Here is a 22,247-nt window from a genome sequence, read left to right on the forward strand (position 1 = left end):
CTTTGTTAACTTCTATAAGTAGCAGGATCATCTCATCTATAGTGATGACAACAGACTCTGGAACCTCAGACATGTGAAGCACAAAGTGCAGGAAAGAAAAATGTTAGTTTTGTAGAAAGCAGCTTATCAGCAAATATGAGTCGTGGCTTAGTACACAGCAAAGCAAATAAATATGTTTGCAGTCTGCTTGATGTAGCTATAAACACTTGTCTAATCATTTTCTGTGCTCATAAAAGTTAAACACCTCCTCCAAAAGTAGATAAACAGTCCGAAAGTATACTTACTCCTCTTGATTGCTGCTTTAATAGATGACAGGGGGCCTGGGCTTGAAAAGAAAAAGAGAAAACAAAGAACATCAGTACTCACTGTTCAAAAAGAGGGGGGAAAGACAGAACAACACACGTCATGGGGAATTCTTCTAAAAACATAAGGTATCCCCATGATCATTTAATAACTGTTTGCTTTGTGCACAAATCAGAGCCACATTTATTTTTCTATAAAGTTAGTCTTAAACTAAATACCAACTCCCATGTTAATGAAACCAGGACATTACCAGACTGAAGGATTTGCTGTTAACTGCCAATTGCTTTTAAAGTATGATTATTTCCTCTGCATTATATGTTTCATATCAAACTTCTGTTGAAACCATCTGGAATAGTGAAAATATGCATGTGTCATGTAAATATTCTATCTGTGACGAAAGGGGGGTGACTCTATGCTTTCCTGGGATCTACCCTCAGTAGAGAGATTCCTCTGATCCCAAATCTAGGAGCATGCCACTCCTTCCAAGGTAAGCTGCCACCAGTTGAAGACTGATCTAAAGCCACTGACCAGGCTTAGACACGGCTTCAAAAACCTAGAACTGTCTGGCTTGGGACTTACAGGCACTGTACACAACCAGAGTCCACACAACCCAGCTCTAGACAACAAGATTTTATTCTGGAAACAACTCAATAGTAGTGAATGACTTTATGAGGCACATGAGGAAGAATTCTGCAAGTAACCCTCCAGAACCTGTTAAATCAGACGGAAGCCACTTCTAAGTATATGAACTTTATTAAGAAACAGCAGTTGCACACAGAATAAGGAACTGGGGGGAAATAGAGTGAAACTTCGAGTAAGGAATACAGGAATTCAAAAGAAAATACAAAAAGGATTTACTAACTGACTAGCACTCCTTAGTCTATCAGTAGGCAGATCCTTGGCTGAGAGAGCATTAATCTCGACAGCTTTTCCAGTGTAACACCCATTTGCAGATGGAAAAGGGTGAATACTGGCCAGGCAGTCTGACACCTGTCCATAGTTCAAAGAGTATTCTAATTTCCTCCCCTCTGGGTGGTGAGATTCAAAGTGGCCCTATGTCCTATGTAGGATAAGGTTAGGGAATTGGTGCAGGGAGTCTGTGAAGATGATGGAGGTCTGCGTTTGTCACACTATCCTTTAACAAACACACACAAACAGACATTCTCTCTGTGATAATCTTAAGAACTGGAATAAACTGGTTCAGTTAGGGCCAGTTCGGACAATACTTTATCCGATCTGACTACCCCATGTGACAAGTCATGTTTCTTCCCCAGTGCCTTGTTCCTTAGTTGTGTGGGGAGTGGTTTGCTCTGAACACTTTCCTACAAGTGGTCCAAATAGTTTGAAGTAGTATTTGGATAGCAGGAGAGGGGCAGTTCAGATGAGCCACAGTCCACGCAATTAAGGAAGGGTATGTGGGAGATAGAGACATGCATGCTCACACCTTTACTGTCATTGTGTGAAGAAGGGCTGGTTGAGAACCATGTATGGTGTTTTACCTAAAAGATAATTTACCTATCAGAAAAACTGGACAGATCATCTCACCTGAAGTGAACTGCAACAAAGGCTTGTGTTTAAGTCGCATGATCTTTAGAGTCAATTTCACTATACTGAATGGTTCAGTTCCTAAAGATCATCCTGCTGAGTTTACTTACCTGGCAGGTTCTAAGATAAGCCTTATTTATTATTTCATTTCCTCAAGAAATCTTCTCCCTTATGTTGAGAGCTTGGAGGTTACCCCTAGATTTAATAGCGATCATTTACCCATTTTTCTTTGTTTCAAGTCCCCTTTCTTTCACCCACATTTAAAGTCTTTGTATCCACTTCCTGTTGAGGTTGGGGGCGCATTTTGTCGGGAAAGATGGTCAACTCAATTGGATCAAGCGTTTAAAGATTTGTTAGCTTCTGATCATTTGAGGAATATACGTGAATCTATTCTTAGTAATGATTCATCACCTACCCTTTAGGCATCTTATGATTCCCTAGTTCTTGAATGCCAACAGCTTTTACATAGTAAAACTTATAAGCCTTCTTGGCACCATCAAATGGGCTCCCAATCTTGGTTTGATGGAGAATGCGTGGGTGCCAGGAATGCTCTTACTATTAGTTACCAGAAGTACAAAAGAACTTCTAGTGGGCATGATGCTCAGATTCTGCTGCAGGAAAAAAGACGTTACAAGCACTTGTTGGTGCATAAAAAAAAGAGGCTGTGAAGGAGAATTGGAAGAGGTTAGCCCAGGCTGTTAGAACCAAAGATTCATCGTTATTCTGGCATTTAGTTAAGCATTCTTCCAGCTATAATTTTACTCCCTCAAGCTGTCACATCCACCCTGAAGTGTGGGAGAAATACTTCTCTGATCTGTATAGAGACCCTAATGTTTGCTCCGGACATCTTTCTTATGAGATTGAGTCTACACCTTTGTGGGCTTCAGTTTCAATCTTTGAAATTCATTCTTTAATTGTGCAATTAAGACCTGGTAAAGCGCCAGAGGAAGATTTTATCCCCCCCAGAGGCAATTAAAAATAATCCAGATTGGTGGGCACCAATCCTGGCCTTATTTTATCACCTATATAGATGGGACTGGCCAAATCCCCAAAATGTGGAGGGTTGCGGTTGTTGTCCCTATCTTTAAGAAGGGTACATGTGTCAATCCAGCCAATTATAGACCCATTATATGTAAGCTTTATGCAAGACACTTACATGATAAATTAAAGGATCGGCTGGATCATGAGAACCTTCTTGCTGACGAACAGGCCAGTTTTAGGGAGGGTCGATCTACTACTGATCATTGTTTAGTATTGTAACCTCTTATTGAGAAATACTCCTCTCCGGGTACGACCTCTTTATATGCTGCCTTTGTAGACTTGAAGACAGCTTTCAATTAGATTTCACAGGTTAAGCTTTGGGGGAAACTGGGGACTTCTTCCATTGACCGTTGTTTATTATACCTGCTCCAAGTACTATATTAGGACACTTCTCTTAAAGTTAAATGCAGCCTTCAAGGGCATCTAACTAGTGCCATTGTGACCCAGAGAGGTGTTAAGCAGGGCTGCATATTTGCTCCACTCTTGTTTAATTACTACATAAATTCTATGGTGGATCAACTTAGCCTTTTAGATTTCCACCCTCCTACATTTGCAGGGAGGCATATATCTATCTTGCTTTATGAAGATGATGCAGTTCTCCTATCAAGAACTCCTACTGGCCTCAGAAAAATGCTGAGTGCATTAAATCTGTACTGCTAGAAGGAAGGTTTGGAGATCAATTTTCAGAAAACCAAAATAATGGCTTTTGCAAGGAGACCTAAGATTCGTACTTGGAGGATTGAGGGACAACTTATTGACAAGGTATTATTTTTTAAGTTACTAGGGGTAGTTTTCCATGCTGGGGGCACTAGGAAGGCCTATGCGAATTATGTAGCCTCCAATGCTCAGAAAAGCTCACTCGCCATTTTACAGTACTTGCGATCAAAAGGTGGCTATTACTTACCAGTGGCTTTTAAATTATTTAAAGCCAAGTCATTGTCCCAACTACTTTATGGAGCGCAGTTGGGCTCTTTCTCAAATATAGTAACTTTGGAATGTGTGCAGTCATTCCAAACTTTGGAATGTGTGCAGCCTGAGAACTGTACTTAAATACACCACGATCTGTTTCGAATGCTGCCATCCGTTTGGACACTGGTGGAGGGTGGAGGCCAATGTTTGGATTACTATACTTTGCTACTGGCTTTAACTAATCTATCATCCAGTTGGCCTGGCTCCCCTAATTTTTCAGGATTATTTAGGTTCCAGGTGGATCCAGTCTATTGAGGCTAAAATAGCTACTCTGGGCCTCTCTGTTACAATCTTGTCCAAATTGGGTTTTGATCAGGCAAGGCTGATGGTTAAACAACGGGTTTTTTATTCTGAACGGCAAAATGACCTTGGGAAGGTCTCTAAATTTTATATCTCAAAGGAAAGAAGATACTTAGTTTCCGCAATTAATTATTTTATTTGGCTGGAATTTCTGAGGTATAAAAAAGCTTTTACCTTGGTTCGTTGCCACTGCTTACCCTCGGTGGTCCTAGAAGGGCGTTACAGAGGGGGTCCACTTGCTGATAGACTTTGCCCTTGTGGGCTGGATCAGGTTGAAACTATTGAACATGTTTTATTATTCTGCCTGTTCTATAAGGATATTCATGAATCTTTCATCACACCTTTGTTATGTAAATTCCCTGGTCAACAGGAGCAATTTTATTGTTCCCTCTTGTTTTCGGACTCAGAGTTTGTAATTACATCTAATGTTGCTAAATTCTGTGCTGCCGCCATAAATATACGTCACCAGATGGTTAATAAGGAAATTTTATTGTTTTAACTTTTATTACTATGTTTCCAATATTGTTTAAAATTTTAATTTTAATTTTAACTGTTTTAATCATATATACTCTATTTACTGCTGTAAAACTGTAATCTTTTTATTTTGTTTTGGCTTGTGGCCGTAACATTAAAGATTCTGATTCTGAACTGCAACGAATATTTGTTTTGCTGTTCACTGGATTTTTACCTTTGTGCATATGGCACAACTTAAGTTTGTACACAGAGATTCTTTTCCTGTAGGAAAACATCACATGGAATCAGCATCAGACTTCAACAAACCACTTCTTTTACTTCAGGAAGAGGTTAAGCTGGTATGGGACCTTTCTATCTTTCTTTGTTCCCTTCCCTGATTAGGTGGCAGCGAGTGGCAGTGGGTAGTGAATCAGGATTTTCACATCTCCTAATGAAAAAGAAGCTGCACATGGCTCATGCGTCAATTGATGTAGTTACTATTTAAATTACTTAACATTGACAATAAGTTAGGCCGAATTTGGACATAACACAGAACTGAGGGTCCAATGGACACCGTGGTTCCACCACCACCCCACCCAACGTGCTTACCTGTCTGAATTTGGATGTAAGCGCTGGCCTCTTCTCTGAAGTCTGTGAGACTGCAGAGAGGAGGGGGAACTGACTTGATGGACAGCCGAGCAGCCAATCAGAACAGAGAGAGGGAGGAGCTTCCTTACCTCAACTCTGATCCCGGGAAAGGCTGCCTCCACTACTGAATACGGACATAATGGAGGCTGCTGCAAACCGAAGGCCCAAGTAGCAAACCTCACTTCAAACCGAAGATTCAAATTGGGGTTTGGTGAGTGAATCTTCAGGCTGAGTTAGGGTCCGAACTGTGGTTTCCCACATTCAGAAATTCAGGTTTGGGGACCTCTGGCTGCTCTGCCTCTAGTTTTTTATTATGTCCAAATCCGGCCATAGAAATATTTTTTTAAAAAAATCTGGGTGCTGAAAACACAAACTGGTCAGTTCTGCTAAAATCTAGCTAGAAGATAACTCAGAGTCAAAAGCTAAGGCACATATAGAAACAAACTGTGATTTATTGCTATGACAAAAAGCTGACAAGAGTCTTGTGCTGAATTCAGACATAATGTGAAACTGCAGTTAAGCATACCCAAGTTTGGTGTTTCTTACCATCTGAATGTGGGATTTCTTCCTAGCCATGATTCTGTTAGTGCCTTGAAACCTATTTTAACCCTTGAATTCAAATTGGCTAAGTTGCTGCCCCACAGATTCCTGAACTCTTAACCTGCCATTGCCCTTTTTGACATCTATTAGGCAATTCTAAAAACCTTAATATGCTCTTAATCATACTTCAGATCATCTAGACAAAAAGCACAGAATATAAAGATATATCAAGTGACATCTATAATTTATAACAGAACTACAGAGCAAGACTGGCATAAGTCCTACAAACATTTGAAAACGTATTGCAAATATATTTCGCTGGTTCTACTGAGAACAGTACAACCAGCAACATAAAGGGCAACATCTTATCTAAAATCGTGTGCAGAAAGAACATTTGCATGTGATATTTCCAGCAATTCCTCTTTCCCTTTGAAGCTCCCGAACATATGTCCCTGAGGATTGCAGCCTTCAGGCAGCTGAAGGGGGAGTCAATGAAAATTGCCTCTCCCCCACTGCATGTGTTAAACATTTTTGTCTACACACAGCATTAGTCTGGATGTCAGAAAGGCATCTAAGGTAATATTTCTAAGAGTATATTTATTTTGCTTGAAGCCTCACCATGAAGTGTTAGGGAGGAAGGGAGAAAAGATAGTGGGAGAAGATTAATGTGGTTACCTCTCTACAGTTGTCTAATTGGTTAGCTAAGTGGAAGAAGACGACAATGGGAGAATTCTTCCTCATGGCTGGGAATTCTAGATGTTTAGGGTTTTAAACTGCAGAGAGAACTTCTCCTTTAGTCCAGCGCTTACCTGTGCAGATAGTCAGGGATCACTTTAATGAAAAGAGCAACTTTAGAGGCATTTTTGGTTAAATTTGGGTAAATACATTTCATCCCCTAATTTGAATGTGCTGGATTCAAAAATGCTGTTACCAAGCTAATTTTTCATGTTTGTACTTTAAAAGCAAAAAGCAAAATGGCAACTGAAGTTGCTTCCAGTAGAGCTGCATGAACAGCCTGAATAAGAAACGTTTTCATGCCATTGCACTTCAAAGTATGCCACATATAATGTATGTACTCTCATGACTGGGAGACAGTCCTCTTGTAGTTGCACAATAATTCAGCCCAGCCCAAAGAGTTGTTATCAGGTAAATGCATTGGCACACCATTCCCTTCCCCAGCAATGTTTACCATTTGGAAACCGGGAGCGTTAGGAACATAAAAACAGCCCTTCTGGATCAAGCCCAAGACCTATCTTGTCCAACATCCTTTTCACACAGTGGCCCATCAGATGCCCCTGTGAAGCCCACAGGCAAGAGGTGAGAACATGCCCTCTCTCTTGCTATTGATCCCCTGCAACTGGTATTTAGCGGCATCTTGCTAGAGATGGCCTATAGCCACCAGACTAGTAGCCACTGATAGACCTACCACGAACCACACATCCCCCATGACTTGATGACCCACCTCTACAAGATGTAGTAGCATGTAGTCAGTGTTCTCTCCAATTTTTTTCATCTGTGTGTGGAATGAGTTTTCTTCTGGGTGGCAGCATTAAGGCAGTTTGTGCACACATGCATTCAGAGTGGAGCCTTCTGGATTCAACCTGAGCGGGATCTAAAATTAACTGAGCAGACATCCCTCTCACATAACACTAGAACCAGGGTTCATCCCATGAAATTGATTGCCAGAAAACTTAGGACCAACAAACGGAGGTACTTTTTCACACAACGCATAATCAACTTGCGGAATTCTCTGCCACAAGATGTGTTGACAGCCAACCTGGATGGCTTTAAGAGGGGTTTGGATAGCTTCATGGAGGGGAGGTCTATCAATGGCTACTAGTCGGAGGGCTATAGGCCAGCTCCAGCCTCAGAAGCAGGATGCCTCTGAGTACCAGTTGCAGGGAGGGCATGCCCTCAAATCCTGCCTGTAGGCTTCCAGTGGCATCTGGGGGACCACTGTGTGAAACAGGATGCTGAACTAGATGGGCCTTGGGCCTGATCCAGCAGAGCTGTTCTTATGTTCTTTAAAAATGTGTGAGCGCACGCACATGCGCACGCTTTAGAGGGAACAGTGCATGTAGCATCTATAGATGTAGTATCTGTGTAGTAGCATAGTATCTGACCTGTACATACATGTTTATTACATATGCACACATGGCTCTTCTGGCCCTGCATCAAAACAGTCCTGTGAGGTAAATGAAGGTAATGACCAGTGTGATTTCTGACTGAGTGGAAATTCAAACCCAGGTCTCTCAGTCCTTATCCAAGGTTCTTAACCACAGTGGCAGCTCCTTGAGTTCTGAATGGGCCTCAGTTTATTATTTAATGAGCAGAAATTTGAATATCAAACGTGTACATGGAACACAGATAAGAAGTATCTGTGAGTGCTTCTGAAATGGCATCCCCTACCTACAATTAGAAATGTTAGCAGTCCATTCTCCCATCAGCATTCCATTGCATTGTATTTTATGTGTAGATTGGGCCTGAGATGTGGACAAAAGGATATTTAATAACCACCCTTCCCATCAGCGATATAGGCTCTGTCATCCTTCTTTCCTCGTACACTTCAGTTGCTCACTCTAATACATGAGTCAAGGCACAGGGGACTACACTCTGCAAAACATCTGTTGCGGTTCACAATGTGAGGGAGGGTGTTAAACTCCCAGCTGCCTTTCTTGGCGTGCACAGGAGTGAGTCATTTGAGTGATTTTCTGGACCTTCAGCTCTTACTCAACTCAAACTCTAACCCCACTTAAACACTAGTTGCCAACCAAGTTCACAAGTATTTTGTGTTCTATCCAGCACCAGGGTGTTTCCACCATGTAGCAATTATCCTGTGACTGTGCATTATGATGCATTGTCTTCCATGGGTGTTAACTGCAGCCTACCCTGATTAGTTCAGCTTTAAACACTAGTTCATACAGCGGGATTGATTAGTTTGGAGTTTCAACACAATATTAAAACCTTGTATAAATATAAGCCCTCACCCATAACAATATTATGCAAGAACAACAGTAATCAGTGGGATAAAAGCTTTAATCAGACACCATGCACATATGTACCAACATCGTTACAACGGCAAAAAATGCCTGGGCATGTCAACAGCCACATCCACACACAAATTTGGTGCTCATCGTAGTTCAGGCATCAGAGAAGCCAAAGAAGCAGCAGCAGCAGCAGCAGCAGAAGAAATTATTTTGGATACTTTAAAGACTAACAAATGTATTGTGGTATAAAATGTACTGTGATAGGCAGTGTATTAAGTAGTCACCTCAAGAAGTGAATATAACTAAGGGTTAGTATAATTTGTTAGTGCTTATTTGAGCCACAAAACTCTGATGTTTTTGCTTTAACAGATGAACACAGCCACTCATCTGGAATATATCACTGAAAATATTTTGAGATACATCAATATTAACAGGTCTTAGTTTTGTATTTCTATCTTTCTGTACAGTCATAGCTTGTTCTACATAGTTGCTGACTCGCTGAGTTACACCCCTTAAGGAATTAGAAATACAAACTTGTAACCATGTCCTTTGAAGAATGCACAGAAATTCTATATTAATATAACACAACCACACCCTCCCCAGAACTTGCCTTTCCAGATGCAGCAACACAGCATGCAGAGTTTTACTAATGATGACATGCCAAGCTTTGCTATGCTAATTCTCAGTGACTACATTTCTACCAAACCATGCCTCTGAAAGGAATTTTCACTGGAGAGAACTGCCTCTAATTCCAATCCCTTTTGTATCTCAGCTTTAAAAGCAATAATCAAAATTGTCCGTACTGGCTATCTTTTTTCCTCTTCATTGCCACATACAGCCTGAAAAGCACAATCTGCAGCGGACCCAGAAATATGTTGCCACCCTGTGAACAAGGGGCACTAGTTTGGAAGAGAGGAAACGAGAACTCCCTTGCAGTCCTCACACTAAGCATCTGAGGTGGAGAAGGCCACCCTCTAAAATACAGATACTACCTTAAAATTGAAAACAGATGTTCCTAGAACCTTTGTCTGCATAAATATGTTTGCAAGAGATATGATAATCAATGCTAAAGAAACAGAAACACAAAAGTAAAGGAAAATAGCCTAAACTGAACTCTACATCAGTATGTTTGAAGGGTGGTTTCTGCTTTTATTACATGAAAGCTACACAATTTCAAGGTAAGTCCCCAGGCCACAGCCTGAGATCATGGTCATGAAAATGAAATGCCAAATTGTGTTAATTACATGCATCAAAATACCCAAGTCGTATACTTTTGATGCCAGAAAGTGATATTGCTTGCAGTAAATGGATTCCTAAAATCTTAGTTGTGAGAGGCCATCTATTCAATTGTGTTAGGAGGTCATCAAATAATCTGACTTGGAAATTATCTCTCTTTCTGTTCCAGTTCCTACATTCCAAAATTACAGATCTTCATTCATTTTAATAATGCTTTTCAAACAAAACTACAGTTCATCTGAACTCAATAATCATGTACAGTACTGTATAGAAAGATAAAATACCAGGCAGAGAATCACAGTTCTTTTTTTTGTTTTGCAAAGCAACATTCATATCAAAAAATATGCATGAAGAAAAAAAGGAAAGTGACTACAGTATTTTTTTTGTATGAGTTTTTTTTAAATGGAGCTGAATATATGGGAAACTATTTCAAATAGCTCTTGTTGCATATTTCTTGCTCTCAGTTACATTTTTAAAAGGACATTATAAAGATTGTGAGTTCAAAGATTAACCTTGTTTGTTTTTATTGATTATGTGGCACTCCACAAGGTAAAGTTAAAACAGCGTTTTCTGAAAATATTCTCTTGAATACCTTCCAAAGTACAAAGTTTGAGAGAGCCCTCAAACAACCTGAGTAACTCTGTTATAAATAAAGAACAACAGATTTTAGTTCTCAACTTCTAAAGTGGCAGGATTAAAATAAAAATAAAGTAATCTGTCGGGTGGGGAGGATTAGTTCTAATTTATTTAAAATAAAGTTATTTACATCATAGCTCAATAGTAGAGGATAAACTATGTCAAGTGAAGAGCCAGTTCTGAGCATGCCACCAGGGCAAAGAATATTGGGGCAGTATGGCCCTGTATGGGATGCTGCCACCCATTGTTTCTTGAGTGACCCCTGATCTGACCCAACTGGGGAACACTAGAGTGGCAGACCAGATCCGACAGCTGGGAAGCCAATTCAGGGACCAAAAACCGTGGATCCAGAGACAAATCCCAGTCTCCTTGTTGCTACAGTGCAATCGTTTTGGCCAGGGGACCAAGGCAGGCTCTCGGGCCCCTCTGATGGGACCTCATACAGTTCCATTGGCCACACAGATGGCTGTCAAGGTGGAGGGAATTGCTGCCTGGATCCACTGGTCCCGCCTAAAATTAGCACCGCATGAGTGGACCACTAAATTAGATTCTAAAAGCCACTCCAACTCCGACTTCGCTGCAGGTGCCCTCGAACCCCAGGCCAACCCGAGGAAACCGAGGCTGAAGGCGAGACCTCTGCTCCCCCGCCGACCGGGACTGGTGGAGGACACAGGTCGAGACCGTGGGCATCGGCTCTCTGCTTCAATCCCACCGGAACCGGATTGTTGCACAGAGTGAAGAAAGAAGAAAGAAGGAACCAGCATCACCAGACCCCATGACCAGCTCTCCCGGTCTATCCTCAGTTACTGTAACCTCACATTCCGCTCCCCCAGGCTGCCCAGAGATCCTAGTGTCTGTTAGGTTCAAGTGGGCGGGCAGTGCACCCATCTATAACTATGCCTTTGTTTCATGGCTGCGGGACCCTCCCCCACCTCAGCTTTCTGGCCTTATACTTAATCTCCGGCCTGTCCCTCCAGGAGCAGGAGACAGGGCCCAAAGGGGGGGTGTAACCCTTGCTTGCTGATTACAACTGATGGCTGGAAGACCACTCAGACGTTGGTCTATCACAGTTCATACAGTTGCAATGGCACTAGCTCAGCCTGCTGCCACGCTAACACCACTTACCAGGTGTGCACAGAGGCCAGCTCCATAGTCTGCCACACCCCAGGCAGGCAGACCAGGTGGCAGCTCCAGTTGTATGGGCCAGATTCGGGGATGGGAGCTACTGCCTATAACAAACTCTTGAGGTACACCACCGTGCCTTCCTATAGCCAGGACAAGCCTTTGACCCTTTGCTTCGACACCTGTCATGCCACAGACCAGGACCCGGCTGGGACATATTGTGGAGGGGTAGAATGGGAAAGAACCTACCGCACAGCCAGGTTTTATGTAGGTTTCCACAGGGCTACTCTGAATAGGGCTCCCGCTCGGTCTGGGAAGTGGGACATGAACCTCCAGAGGTGGGTGAACGCCTTGGGAGGCAAGGTTACCCATGGCCAGACAAAACCAGACTGCAAACACCATCGCTGCACCCCCCTCTGCCTCAGAATCACTCCTAACCAGGCCAAGAGTTCCTGGGTGCCAGTAGGAGAAGGAAATTATGAGGCTGAAGTTAGCATGGGAATCCATGTCCCAGGGGCCAGAGATCCAACCGGCCGAGTCCGGTTCCTGATGAAAGGGAACTGGGAGAAACCCACTGAACACCTTGTCCACACTACGTTCTGGAAGGAGATGGGCACAACCATGGAGGTGCCAGCTGTTACCAAGAACCTGTTTGTGGACTTAGCAGAGCGAGTAGCCCTAAGCTTGAGTGTGACAAACTGCTACGTTTGTGCAGGCACCAAGATGGGCGAGCAGTGGCCTTGGGAGGCACGGGAGGTGGATTATGTCAACATAAGCAGGAGCCCGAATTTAACATGGACAGATCAACAGCGCCCCACCCAGTGGGCCCTCCAGAACTCCATCATAGGGTCCAGATGTTTTTTCGCCCGGCTGGGCAGAAATATAACATCTCCACAGAGACCCTGGCCTGTGAGGCAGGGATGGTTTGCAATACCACAAGGAAGTGGATGGACTTCAATCATGCAGGCTCCAAGATCCCCTCCAACCCTTATAATCAGTCTACCCAGAAGAGTCTATACAATCTCTGGGAAGACCCCTGCGGGACCTCCAGCTCTTGGGAGGCTCCAGACCACCTGTACTGGATCTGTGGGACAGCCGCCTATGTCAGTTTACCTCCAACTTGGGCAGGAACCTGCGTGCTGGGCACAATCAAACCCAGCTTTTTCCTCTTACCCATAAGGGTAGGCGAACGACTAGGAGTCCCAGTCTATGAGAGCAGAGGGCGAACCAAGCGGGGTATTGGTTTACCTCTGAGAATAGGAAACTGGAAGGACAATGAATGGCCCCCAGAGCGGATAATACAGTATTATGGGCCCGCCACTTGGGCTCAAGATGGAAGTTATGGGTACAGAACCCCCATATACATGCTCAATTGCATTATAAGGCTACAAGCAGTGCTTGAAATCATTACAAATGAGACCTCTTTGGCTCTCAGCCTCCTAGCCACAACTAACACCCAGCTCCGCACAGCAGTATACCAAAATCGGCTAGCACTTGACTATCTGCTAGCAATGGAGGGTGGTGTGTGTGGAAAATTCAACCTGTCTAATTGTTGTATCCAGATCAATGACTAAGGGAAGGCCATAGAGGAAATCACTGATCGAATGCACAAAATAGCTCATGTTCCAGTCCAGAACTGGGAAGGCCTAGCCACCCCCGATTGGTTTGAAAATTGGTTTGAGTACTTTGGAGGTTTGAAAACCATGGTGGGAGGAATTCTGATATTGCTTTTTGGTTGTTTATTGATACCTTGTTTATTACCCCTGTTTATCTCCTTGGGACGAGAGGCCGTTGAGAAAATAGTAAGAAAAGAAACTGCCCTCATATAATGGCTATGTATACAAGGTTACCTCAGAAAGAGGAGCCATAAAATGGCTCCTAAGGGGGGAAATGTGGAATGAGGGGAAAATGCCTTTTCTGAAAGCTGCTTTGTAATTACTTTGCTCTCATGGAATGGGAAAGTGTCTTTGCAATCCAGTGCCTTTGTAATTGTTCCATTCTCCATTTTCTGAGACAGAAACTGCTCGAAGTTTTAGGGCGGTGCTTCAGCCGCAAAGAGTGTGAGACAGAACTCAGGTTTGCACTGGTCAAGAAATGGTTAATAGGGTTTGTAAGTTGCCTTGCCTAATTGCCAGTTGTAAAACCATAAATTTGCTGACAGGCTAGAATGTGAGAAGAGGCCCCCCTTTCCTTGTATCTCCTGATAGCCAAACCTGCAAAAGCCTGCAAAAGTTACACCTTCAAGGATAAGGGGGGACAGCTTGCTTATCAACATGTAGAGTAGAAATGCTTCATTGTACTAGAGGAATGTTTGTCTAATTAGCAATGATTATAATATTTGTAATATGACGGACAATGATGCTAACCAATGAAACTATTGGTCCCTCAGGGCTGAATGTTGACGCCCAGCTATGTAATTATGCCAAAGTATAAAAAAACTGAAACAAAGGCAGCTGCGCGTGACTCTCTGGCAAGCCGTTAGGCACAGGGAGAAGCCACCAGCGCTGGTTTTGGAAAATAAAAGGTGATTTTGCTTCTTTCAATCATCCTTGTCGTCTGGTTTATGGGAACTGGGTTCTCCAGGTAACATAAACGCCATCACCACGCTGGGTAGCTTTCCCATGACCAGAACCGATGAACTCCTGGAAAAGCTAGGGTGCCACTTTCATCAACACCTTAGATCTCACCAAGGGGTATTGGTAGGTACCATTGCATGATGATGCCAGACCAAAGTTAGCCTTCACCACACATCTAGGACTTTTTGAATTAACCAATCTGCCTTTTAGACTTAGGAATGCCTCAGCTTCCAGAGACGGGTCAACCAGTTGCTAAATGAGCTAAGGCATTTTGCCCTCGCATCTCTAGATGACATAGCAATTTGCAGCTTGTCCATGTGACTACAGTCTTGACATGCATACAGCAGTCAGGGCTCACCATAAAAGCTCCAAAATGTCAGTTTGGACTGGGAGAGGTGACTTATTTGGGACATAGAATGGGGTGGGGCAAAATCAGGCCCATCACTCGCAAAACAGAAGCTATCATAGCTTGGCCCAGGTGAACTGTCAAAAAGCAAGTTCAGTCCCTTTTGGGACTCGCTGGCTATTACCGCCGATTCGTGGAGCGTTATAGCACAATAGCAGCACCTTTCACTGACCTCTGCAAAAAGAGGCTGCCAGAAGTTGTGGCCTGGACTCCAGAGTGCCAGCAGGCCTTTGACAAACTGAAGGCCCACATTTATTTTTATTTATTGTTAAATGTATATACTGCCTTCATTAAAAAAAATCCCAAGGCGGTTTACAACATATAATAAAAACAACAGCTCAAAGTATTAAGCTAAAAATATAGCAAATCTGATTTAAAATATATAAAATACAAACATAAAAACCGTACACAGATAACACACAGAAGCAGCAATAAAACAATCATGTAAAGGCCTGGATAAAAAGCCAAAATTTAACAAGCTTGACATCAGAGATGTGCCAGGCCTTCTCACTGGATCCAAGAACTGTCTGTCCTGGGAAGAGGAGGGCAGCCTTCCCCCCAGGGTGGATTTGATTTAAATCAAACTGATTTAAATCACGATTTAAATCACTAGCAGGGTGGATAAAAATAAAAAAAATCCGATTTAAATTAAAAAAAATCCGATTTAAATAAAAAAAATCCAATTTTTTTGATTTAAATTGGATTTTTTTGATTTTTATCCACCCTGCTAGTGATTTAAATCGTGATTTAAATCGTGATTTAAATCAGTTTGATTTAAATCAAATCCACCCTGCTTCCCCCTCCATAATGGCTATAAAAATAGAGGGCAAGGGTTCACCATTTCCCATCTGCTAATGGGTGTTTCAGGAGAGAAACTGTAGAGATTAATGCTCTCTCAGCCAAGGACCTGACTACTGCTAGACTAAGGTAAAACTCAGTGCTAGTTAGTTATGGTTTTTGTATTTTCTTTTGAATTCCTGCGTGCCTTTCTTTACTTCCAATTTCCCCTATCTTACCAATTCCTAATTCTATGTGTAACCCTTCTTTTTAAAATAAATGTCATACACTTAGAAATGACATCATTCTGGTTTAAAAGGTTCTGGAAGGTTACTAGCAAAACTCTTCCCCATGTGCCTCATAAGGTCATTCACTTCTGTTGAGTTATTCTCAGAATAATATATTGTTGTCTAGAGCTGGGTTACATAGGAAGCTGCCCTATACTGAATGAGGCCATAGGTACATCTAGCTGAGTATTGTCTACACAGACTCGCAGTGGCTTCTCCAGGGTTGCAGGCAGGAATCGCTCTCAGCCCTATCTTGGAGATGCCAGGGGTGTAAATTGGAACCTTCTGCTCTTCCCAGTGCAGCCCCATCCCCTAAGAGGAATATCTTACAGAGCTCACACATCAAGTCTCCCATTCATATGCAACCAGGGTAGGCCCTGCTTAGCTAAGGGGACAAGTCATGCTTGCTACCACAAGACCAGCTTTTCTCTTCAGGTTGTGTGGATTCCAGCTGTACAGTGCCTGTAAGTCCCAAAACAGGCAGTTCTAGGTTGTTGAAGCCATGTCTAAGCATGGTCAGTGGCTTTATATCAGTCTTCAGTCTACCTCGAAGGAGCAGCATGCTCCTAGATTGGGATCAGAACAATGTCTAATGAAGGTGGATCCCAAGAAAGCATAGAGTAACCCCTTGTTACTCTATTGTGCAAAACATTTTGAGTGTTCCAAGCTTGAAACAAGACACCCTTAAAATAAAGGGCCTGTTTCGAGCTCAAAACAACCTTGTTTTGAGTCAAAATGTTTCGAGTGTCATTTTGGAGGGCTGTTTTTCCAAGGAGCGCTGGTCTACCAATTGGGGTCAGTGAGTAGACCGGATCTCTGCCCTGGACTTAACACGTCAACCTGCCTTGGAGGATTGGTCTACCCAGTATGTGAGGCAGGTAGACCAGGCCTCCGCCATGGACAGTGCAACAGCCCGCTTCGGAGGACTGGTCTACCTGCCACATGAGGCGGTAGGCCATGCCTCCATCCCAGAATTTGTGCATCGGCCTGCCTTGGAGGAATGATCTACCATTTTGTGCACATCCCTACTAGTGAGCACAATAATCACTGGTGAAAGAAAGACACTCTGGAAATGCTGAGAAGATATAATGTGTTTCAGCCCAGTGTGTTCCAGAAACATGATCTGAAATCCAAAGTGCTATGTCAAGCAAGACCAAGGGCTTGTCATTCTTAGCAGATTCTCCTATGGCATGTGACAAACTACTTCTGCAGCTTATCTCCATTTTAAAAGTCTTTGGTCACTCAGCACAGAGCAATGTTTGCACACAAACCCAAAGGAATCTTGAGCATGCGGAACTAGCTGAATGGTACTTTGGACTGTGGTCATGGACTAGATGGATGTCAAGTACAATTTCTGTTGGGAAGTTTTTCCGGCTGTATTCAACAGGCATATTCATCACTCAGTGACTGCAACATCAACTGACTGGTATGCAGTTGTTTTTTAATCACAGGACAAATACCACTATACTTGAGATCAAGTATTTACCAATGGATGGAGTTAAGATGCTACCTGAAGAAGAATGTTTGATTGAGATGGAAAAATGGATTTAGCGGCACAGGGTTTGGAGAAAGCCCCTTCCACTGGCAAAACTCTATATATCATCTCATGTTTCTGCTATGTTTGCAGAATTCTACAACACTATATCTGCAAGGCCAACAGGACTCAAGGCAGGAATGTAGGTGTGTAGTGGGCAGGAGGAGAAGGAGCTGATTTCAGCTTCAGACCTAGCTGCACCAATGACAGTATTATAATACACCAATTTCAGAGGTGGGTACCAATAAACCCAGCTACAACTTCTCCTGCTTCATCCACTGTGCCATGTAGAGTATACTAATTCAGACTAATTCCCCAATCAATCATGGCACATTACCAGCAGTATATACCCCTGGCAGAGAGACCATAACTCAGGCATATGGCATAGGGCTATACCACTGTGGCCCCATGTCAAGCACACACAAAGCACACACAGATGCACTTCGATGATGGTAATGATGGAGAACGGTCACTTTGCAGAGAAAGGGAACACTTTTCACAAATCGCCTACTGCCTCCAGAACCTATAATGGATTGGAGGAGCTTGATATAAATAAATTATATGCAAGAAACACTTGCTAACACTTCTCTTCTTGAACTTTCAACACAGGTTCTCTGCCTCAAGAAAACTCCAGACACTAACAACTAACTAGAACATCTACTTGGGGCTGTAGCTCAGTAGTAGAACAAATGCTTTGCATGCAGAAGATCCAAGGTTTAATCCCTGGCCTCTCCAGGTAAGGCTGGGAAAGACCTCTGGCTGAAACCTTGGAAAGCTGCTTCCAGACAATGTAGACAATACTGAGCTAAACATGGAGCCAGTGGTCTGACTCAGTATAAGGCAGCCTCCTAAATTCCTGCACTTTACCACTACAATCAGAGATGCAAGATCAATGAACTCAAAGGCATCCATTTCTCAGTGTTTGGGGAAAGGACAAGTGTGAATCATCAATTTATTTGTGTGCTGCCTTTCTGCAGGCAGCTCACAACAAATCTAAACAGAATGATGAACAATTCATTAAGGAAAATAATACACCACAACAATATTAATATCCCAGCCTGGCAAACATTCCAAGGAGCACTTCTGCAGAGCCTTTGGGAAAAGGGGTGCAACTGGAACAGCCGAAGTCTTTCAAGTCAATAAACTACCACAGTGACTATGGATGAGTCACTCATCCAGTTGCACAAGTGGTTTACTTGCATAACTCCAATCCAGTCTTATATTTTTCAAATCACTACTTGGTAAAGCGTATTTTCTCCCCCTTCCTCCCACTTCTCACTGCTACACTCTCTTCTTGCTCCCTCTGCCACCTCCATCTCCATGAAGATTACTTGGTTATGAATTATATGCAAATCAGATCAGTTTATTTCTGTCAACAGGCCATAAAAAATAAACTGCTTAATTAAAGCATCAGCCCCAAATTAAACCTAAATCATACATACATCTATATATTTAATTCTCCTGGGTGTGCCTTCCGAACGTGCGTCCCGGCAGCCCAGCCGATTGGCTGGGCTGCGGGGGCGCCTGATTGGTCCTGGCGCACCCAGGAGAATTAACTGGCTGGGCAGATGAGGCAGCGGCGGCCATGCAAGGCGGCGGCTGGCGGGCCCAGCTCGGCCGCGGATGTTAAGGCGGCACTCGGCCTGCTGGCAGCCGCGGCGGGGGCACTCGGCCCACTGGCGGCGGCCACGGCCGTGGCGGGGGGGGGGGTGGAGAGAGAGAGAGGTAGCCGCCCCCAAAGAGAGCACAGATGCTCTGTGCGGGGGTGGCTTGTTTCATATAAATCTCATATAAATTACACTTTTGTACAATTAACACAGGATAAATAGATTTTAAAATTTTTCCTTAACAGTTCAGCCACTCTTAATATTCCTGACCTTGATCTTATGGCTGCAGCTTGGAACTGAATTATATGTATTTTACCAAGCAGAGAGGAGCATGCCTCCTATGGGATTCTTTTCTTTAAAGGGTTCTAGACTTTTCAGCTGACAGTTGCAGAGGAAAGTTTGACAATATGATAGCAAAAAAATTCCATAGAAACCTTCCTTGCCAAACAGGTTGCCCATCCCTGACTTAGGTAAAGTCACTGAATATTGTACTCTTTGACCCCAAGAGGGCCTTTACTGGTACAAACCAGTTGTTTAGACAACAGCATATACTTGGCAGGGCATCATAGAAATCAATCCTATGTGGAATTCTTCAAAGGACAGGGTTTACCTCCTCTTGCTTGTCATTTAGCTGTACTACAATCTTCAACAGAAAAGCCAAGGTGACAGCCAAAACCACCCCTTTACAGAACACATGAAAAACTCACAAATAGACCAAACATTAAAATTGTTTGCTCTCTCTAAGGGATTAGTTTAGTTCAGGCCTGCACAACATGCAGCCCGGGGGCCGGATACGGCCCGCGAGGCCATTTTTCCTGGCCCCCGGGGCTATTTCCTCTTCCTCCCCCTGCTGCTTAAAAAACACCTCCTCAAAAAAAATTCCAGCCGCTGAACAGCTGAGGAGATGGCTGCGAGGGTGCGGGTGTTCTTCCTTACCCTCCCCCATGGCAGCAGTGGCGCACAGCGGCAGAAACCAGAGCGACACTTGGGTCTGCCATTTGGCCCGGTGTTGCTTCCCAACTGTGAGCCACAGCTGCGCAGTTAAGTCTCTTAAGTCTCTCTCTCTCTCCCCCACCAAGACTGCGCCATTCTCCCTCTCTCTCTCTCACCCACCAAGACTGCTCCATTCTCTCTCTCTCTCTCTCCCCCACCAAGACTGCTCCATTCTCTCTCTCTCTCCCACCAATACTGCTCCATGCTCACTCTCTCACACACCCACCAAGACCGCTCCATTCTCTCTCTCTCTCTCCCTCCCATCAAGACTGCTCCATTCTCTCTCTCCTTCCCACCAAGACTGCTCCATTCTCTCCCTCCCCCCCATTAAGACCGCTCCATTCTCTCTCTCTCTCCCTCCCACCAAGACTGCTCTATTCTCTCTCACTCTCCCTCCCACCAAGACTGCTCCATTCTCTCTCTCTCTCTCCCTCCCACCAAGACTGCTCCATTCTCTCTCTCTCTCACCCACCAAGACTGCTCCATTCATTCTCTCTCTCAATCTCTCTCCCTCCCACCAAGACTACACCATTCTCTCTCTCCCTCCCTCCCACCAAGACTGCTCCATTCTCTCTCTCTCTCTCTCTCACCCACCAAGACTGCTCCATTCTCTCTCTCTCTCTCACCCACCAAGACTACTCCATTCTCTCTCTCTCTCTCTCTCTCCCCCACCAAGACTGCTCCATTCTCTCTCTCTCTCCCACCAAAACTGCTCCATTCTCTTTCTCTCTCTCTCCCTCCCACCAAGACTGCTCCATTCTCTCTCTCTCTCTCCCACCAAGACTGCTCCATTCTCTCTCTCTCTCTCTTTCTCACCAAGACTGCTCCATTCTCTCTCTCTCTCACCCACCAAGACTGCTCCATTCATTCTCTCTCTCAATCTCTCTCCCTCCCACCAAGACTACACCATTCTCTCTCTCCCTCCCTCCCACCAAGACTGCTCCATTCTCTCTCTCTCTCTCTCTCACCCACCAAGACTGCTCCATTCTCTCTCTCTCTCTCACCCACCAAGACTACTCCATTCTCTCTCTCTCTCTCTCTCCCCCACCAAGACTGCTCCATTCTCTCTCTCTCTCCCACCAAAACTGCTCCATTCTCTTTCTCTCTCTCTCCCTCCCACCAAGACTGCTCCATTCTCTCTCTCTCTCTCCCACCAAGACTGCTCCATTCTCTCTCTCTCTCTCTTTCTCACCAAGACTGCTCCATTCTCTCTCTCTCCCACCAAGACTGCTCCATTCTCTCTCTCTCTCTCTCACCCACCAAGACAGCTCCATTCTCTCTCTCTCTCACCCACCAAGACTGCTCCATTCTCTCTCTCTCTCACCCACCAAGACTGCTCCATTCTCTCTCTCTCTCCCACCAAAACTGCTCCATTCTCTTTCTCTCTCTCTCCCTCCCACCAAGACTGCTCCATTCTCTCTCTCTCTCTCCCACCAAGACTGCTCCATTCTCTCTCTCTCTCTCTTTCTCACCAAGACTGCTCCATTCTCTCTCTCTCCCACCAAGACTGCTCCATTCTCTCTCTCTCTCTCTCACCCACCAAGACAGCTCCATTCTCTCTCTCTCTCACCCACCAAGACTGCTCCATTCTCTCTCTCTCTCACCCACCAAGACTGCTCCATTCTCTCTCTCTCTCACCCACCAAGACTGCTCCGTTCTCTCTCTCCCTCCCTCCCACCAAGACTGCTCCGTTCTCTCTCTCTCTTTCTCACCAAGACTGCTCCATTCTCTCTCTCACCCACCAAGACAGCTCCATTCTCTCTCTCTCTCACCCACCAAGACTGCTCCATTCTCTCTCTCTCTCTCTCTCACCCACCAAGACTGCTCCATTCTCTCTCTCTCCCTCTCTCATCCACCATGACTGCTCCATTCTCTCTCTCTCTCACCCACCATGACTGCTCCATTCTCTCTCTCTCCCTCTTTCACCCACCATGACTGCTCCATTCTCTTTCTCTCTCTCTCTCCCAACAAGACTGCTCCATTCTCTCACCCACCAAGACTGCTCACCCACCAAGACTGCTCCATTCTCTCTCTCTCCCTCTCTCACCCACCAAGACTGCTCCATTCCCTCTCTCTCTCTCTCTCACCCACCAAGACTGCTCCATTCTCTCTGTCCCTCTCTCACCCACCATGACTGCTCCATTCTCTCTCTCTCTCTCTCCCCCAACAAGACTGCTCCACTCTCTCTCTCTCTCCCACCAAGACTGCTCCATGCTCACTCTCTCACACACCTACCAAGACTGTTCCATTCTCTCTCTCTCTCTCTCTCTCTCTAGCAGGCCAAGCC

At 44.2% G+C, this 22,247-nt stretch overlaps 1 protein-coding gene across 6 annotated transcripts in view; it reads right to left on the reverse strand.

Annotated features, from left to right (window-relative positions):
• Nucleotides 1-22,247, reverse strand: part of SH3D19 (SH3 domain containing 19) — a 124,343-nt gene that overhangs the window by 67,754 nt on the left and 34,342 nt on the right. For all 6 annotated transcript variants that reach the window (XM_053256388.1, XM_053256387.1, XM_053256391.1 and 3 more), the window contains exon 3: nucleotides 285-325. In XM_053256388.1, the coding sequence (XP_053112363.1) occupies nucleotides 285-325 (41 nt within the window). The remainder of the gene's footprint in view (nucleotides 1-284; nucleotides 326-22,247) is intronic.

This window comes from Hemicordylus capensis, chromosome 5, assembly GCF_027244095.1.
Source record: "Hemicordylus capensis ecotype Gifberg chromosome 5, rHemCap1.1.pri, whole genome shotgun sequence".
Classification (NCBI taxonomy): Eukaryota; Metazoa; Chordata; class Lepidosauria; order Squamata; family Cordylidae; genus Hemicordylus; species Hemicordylus capensis.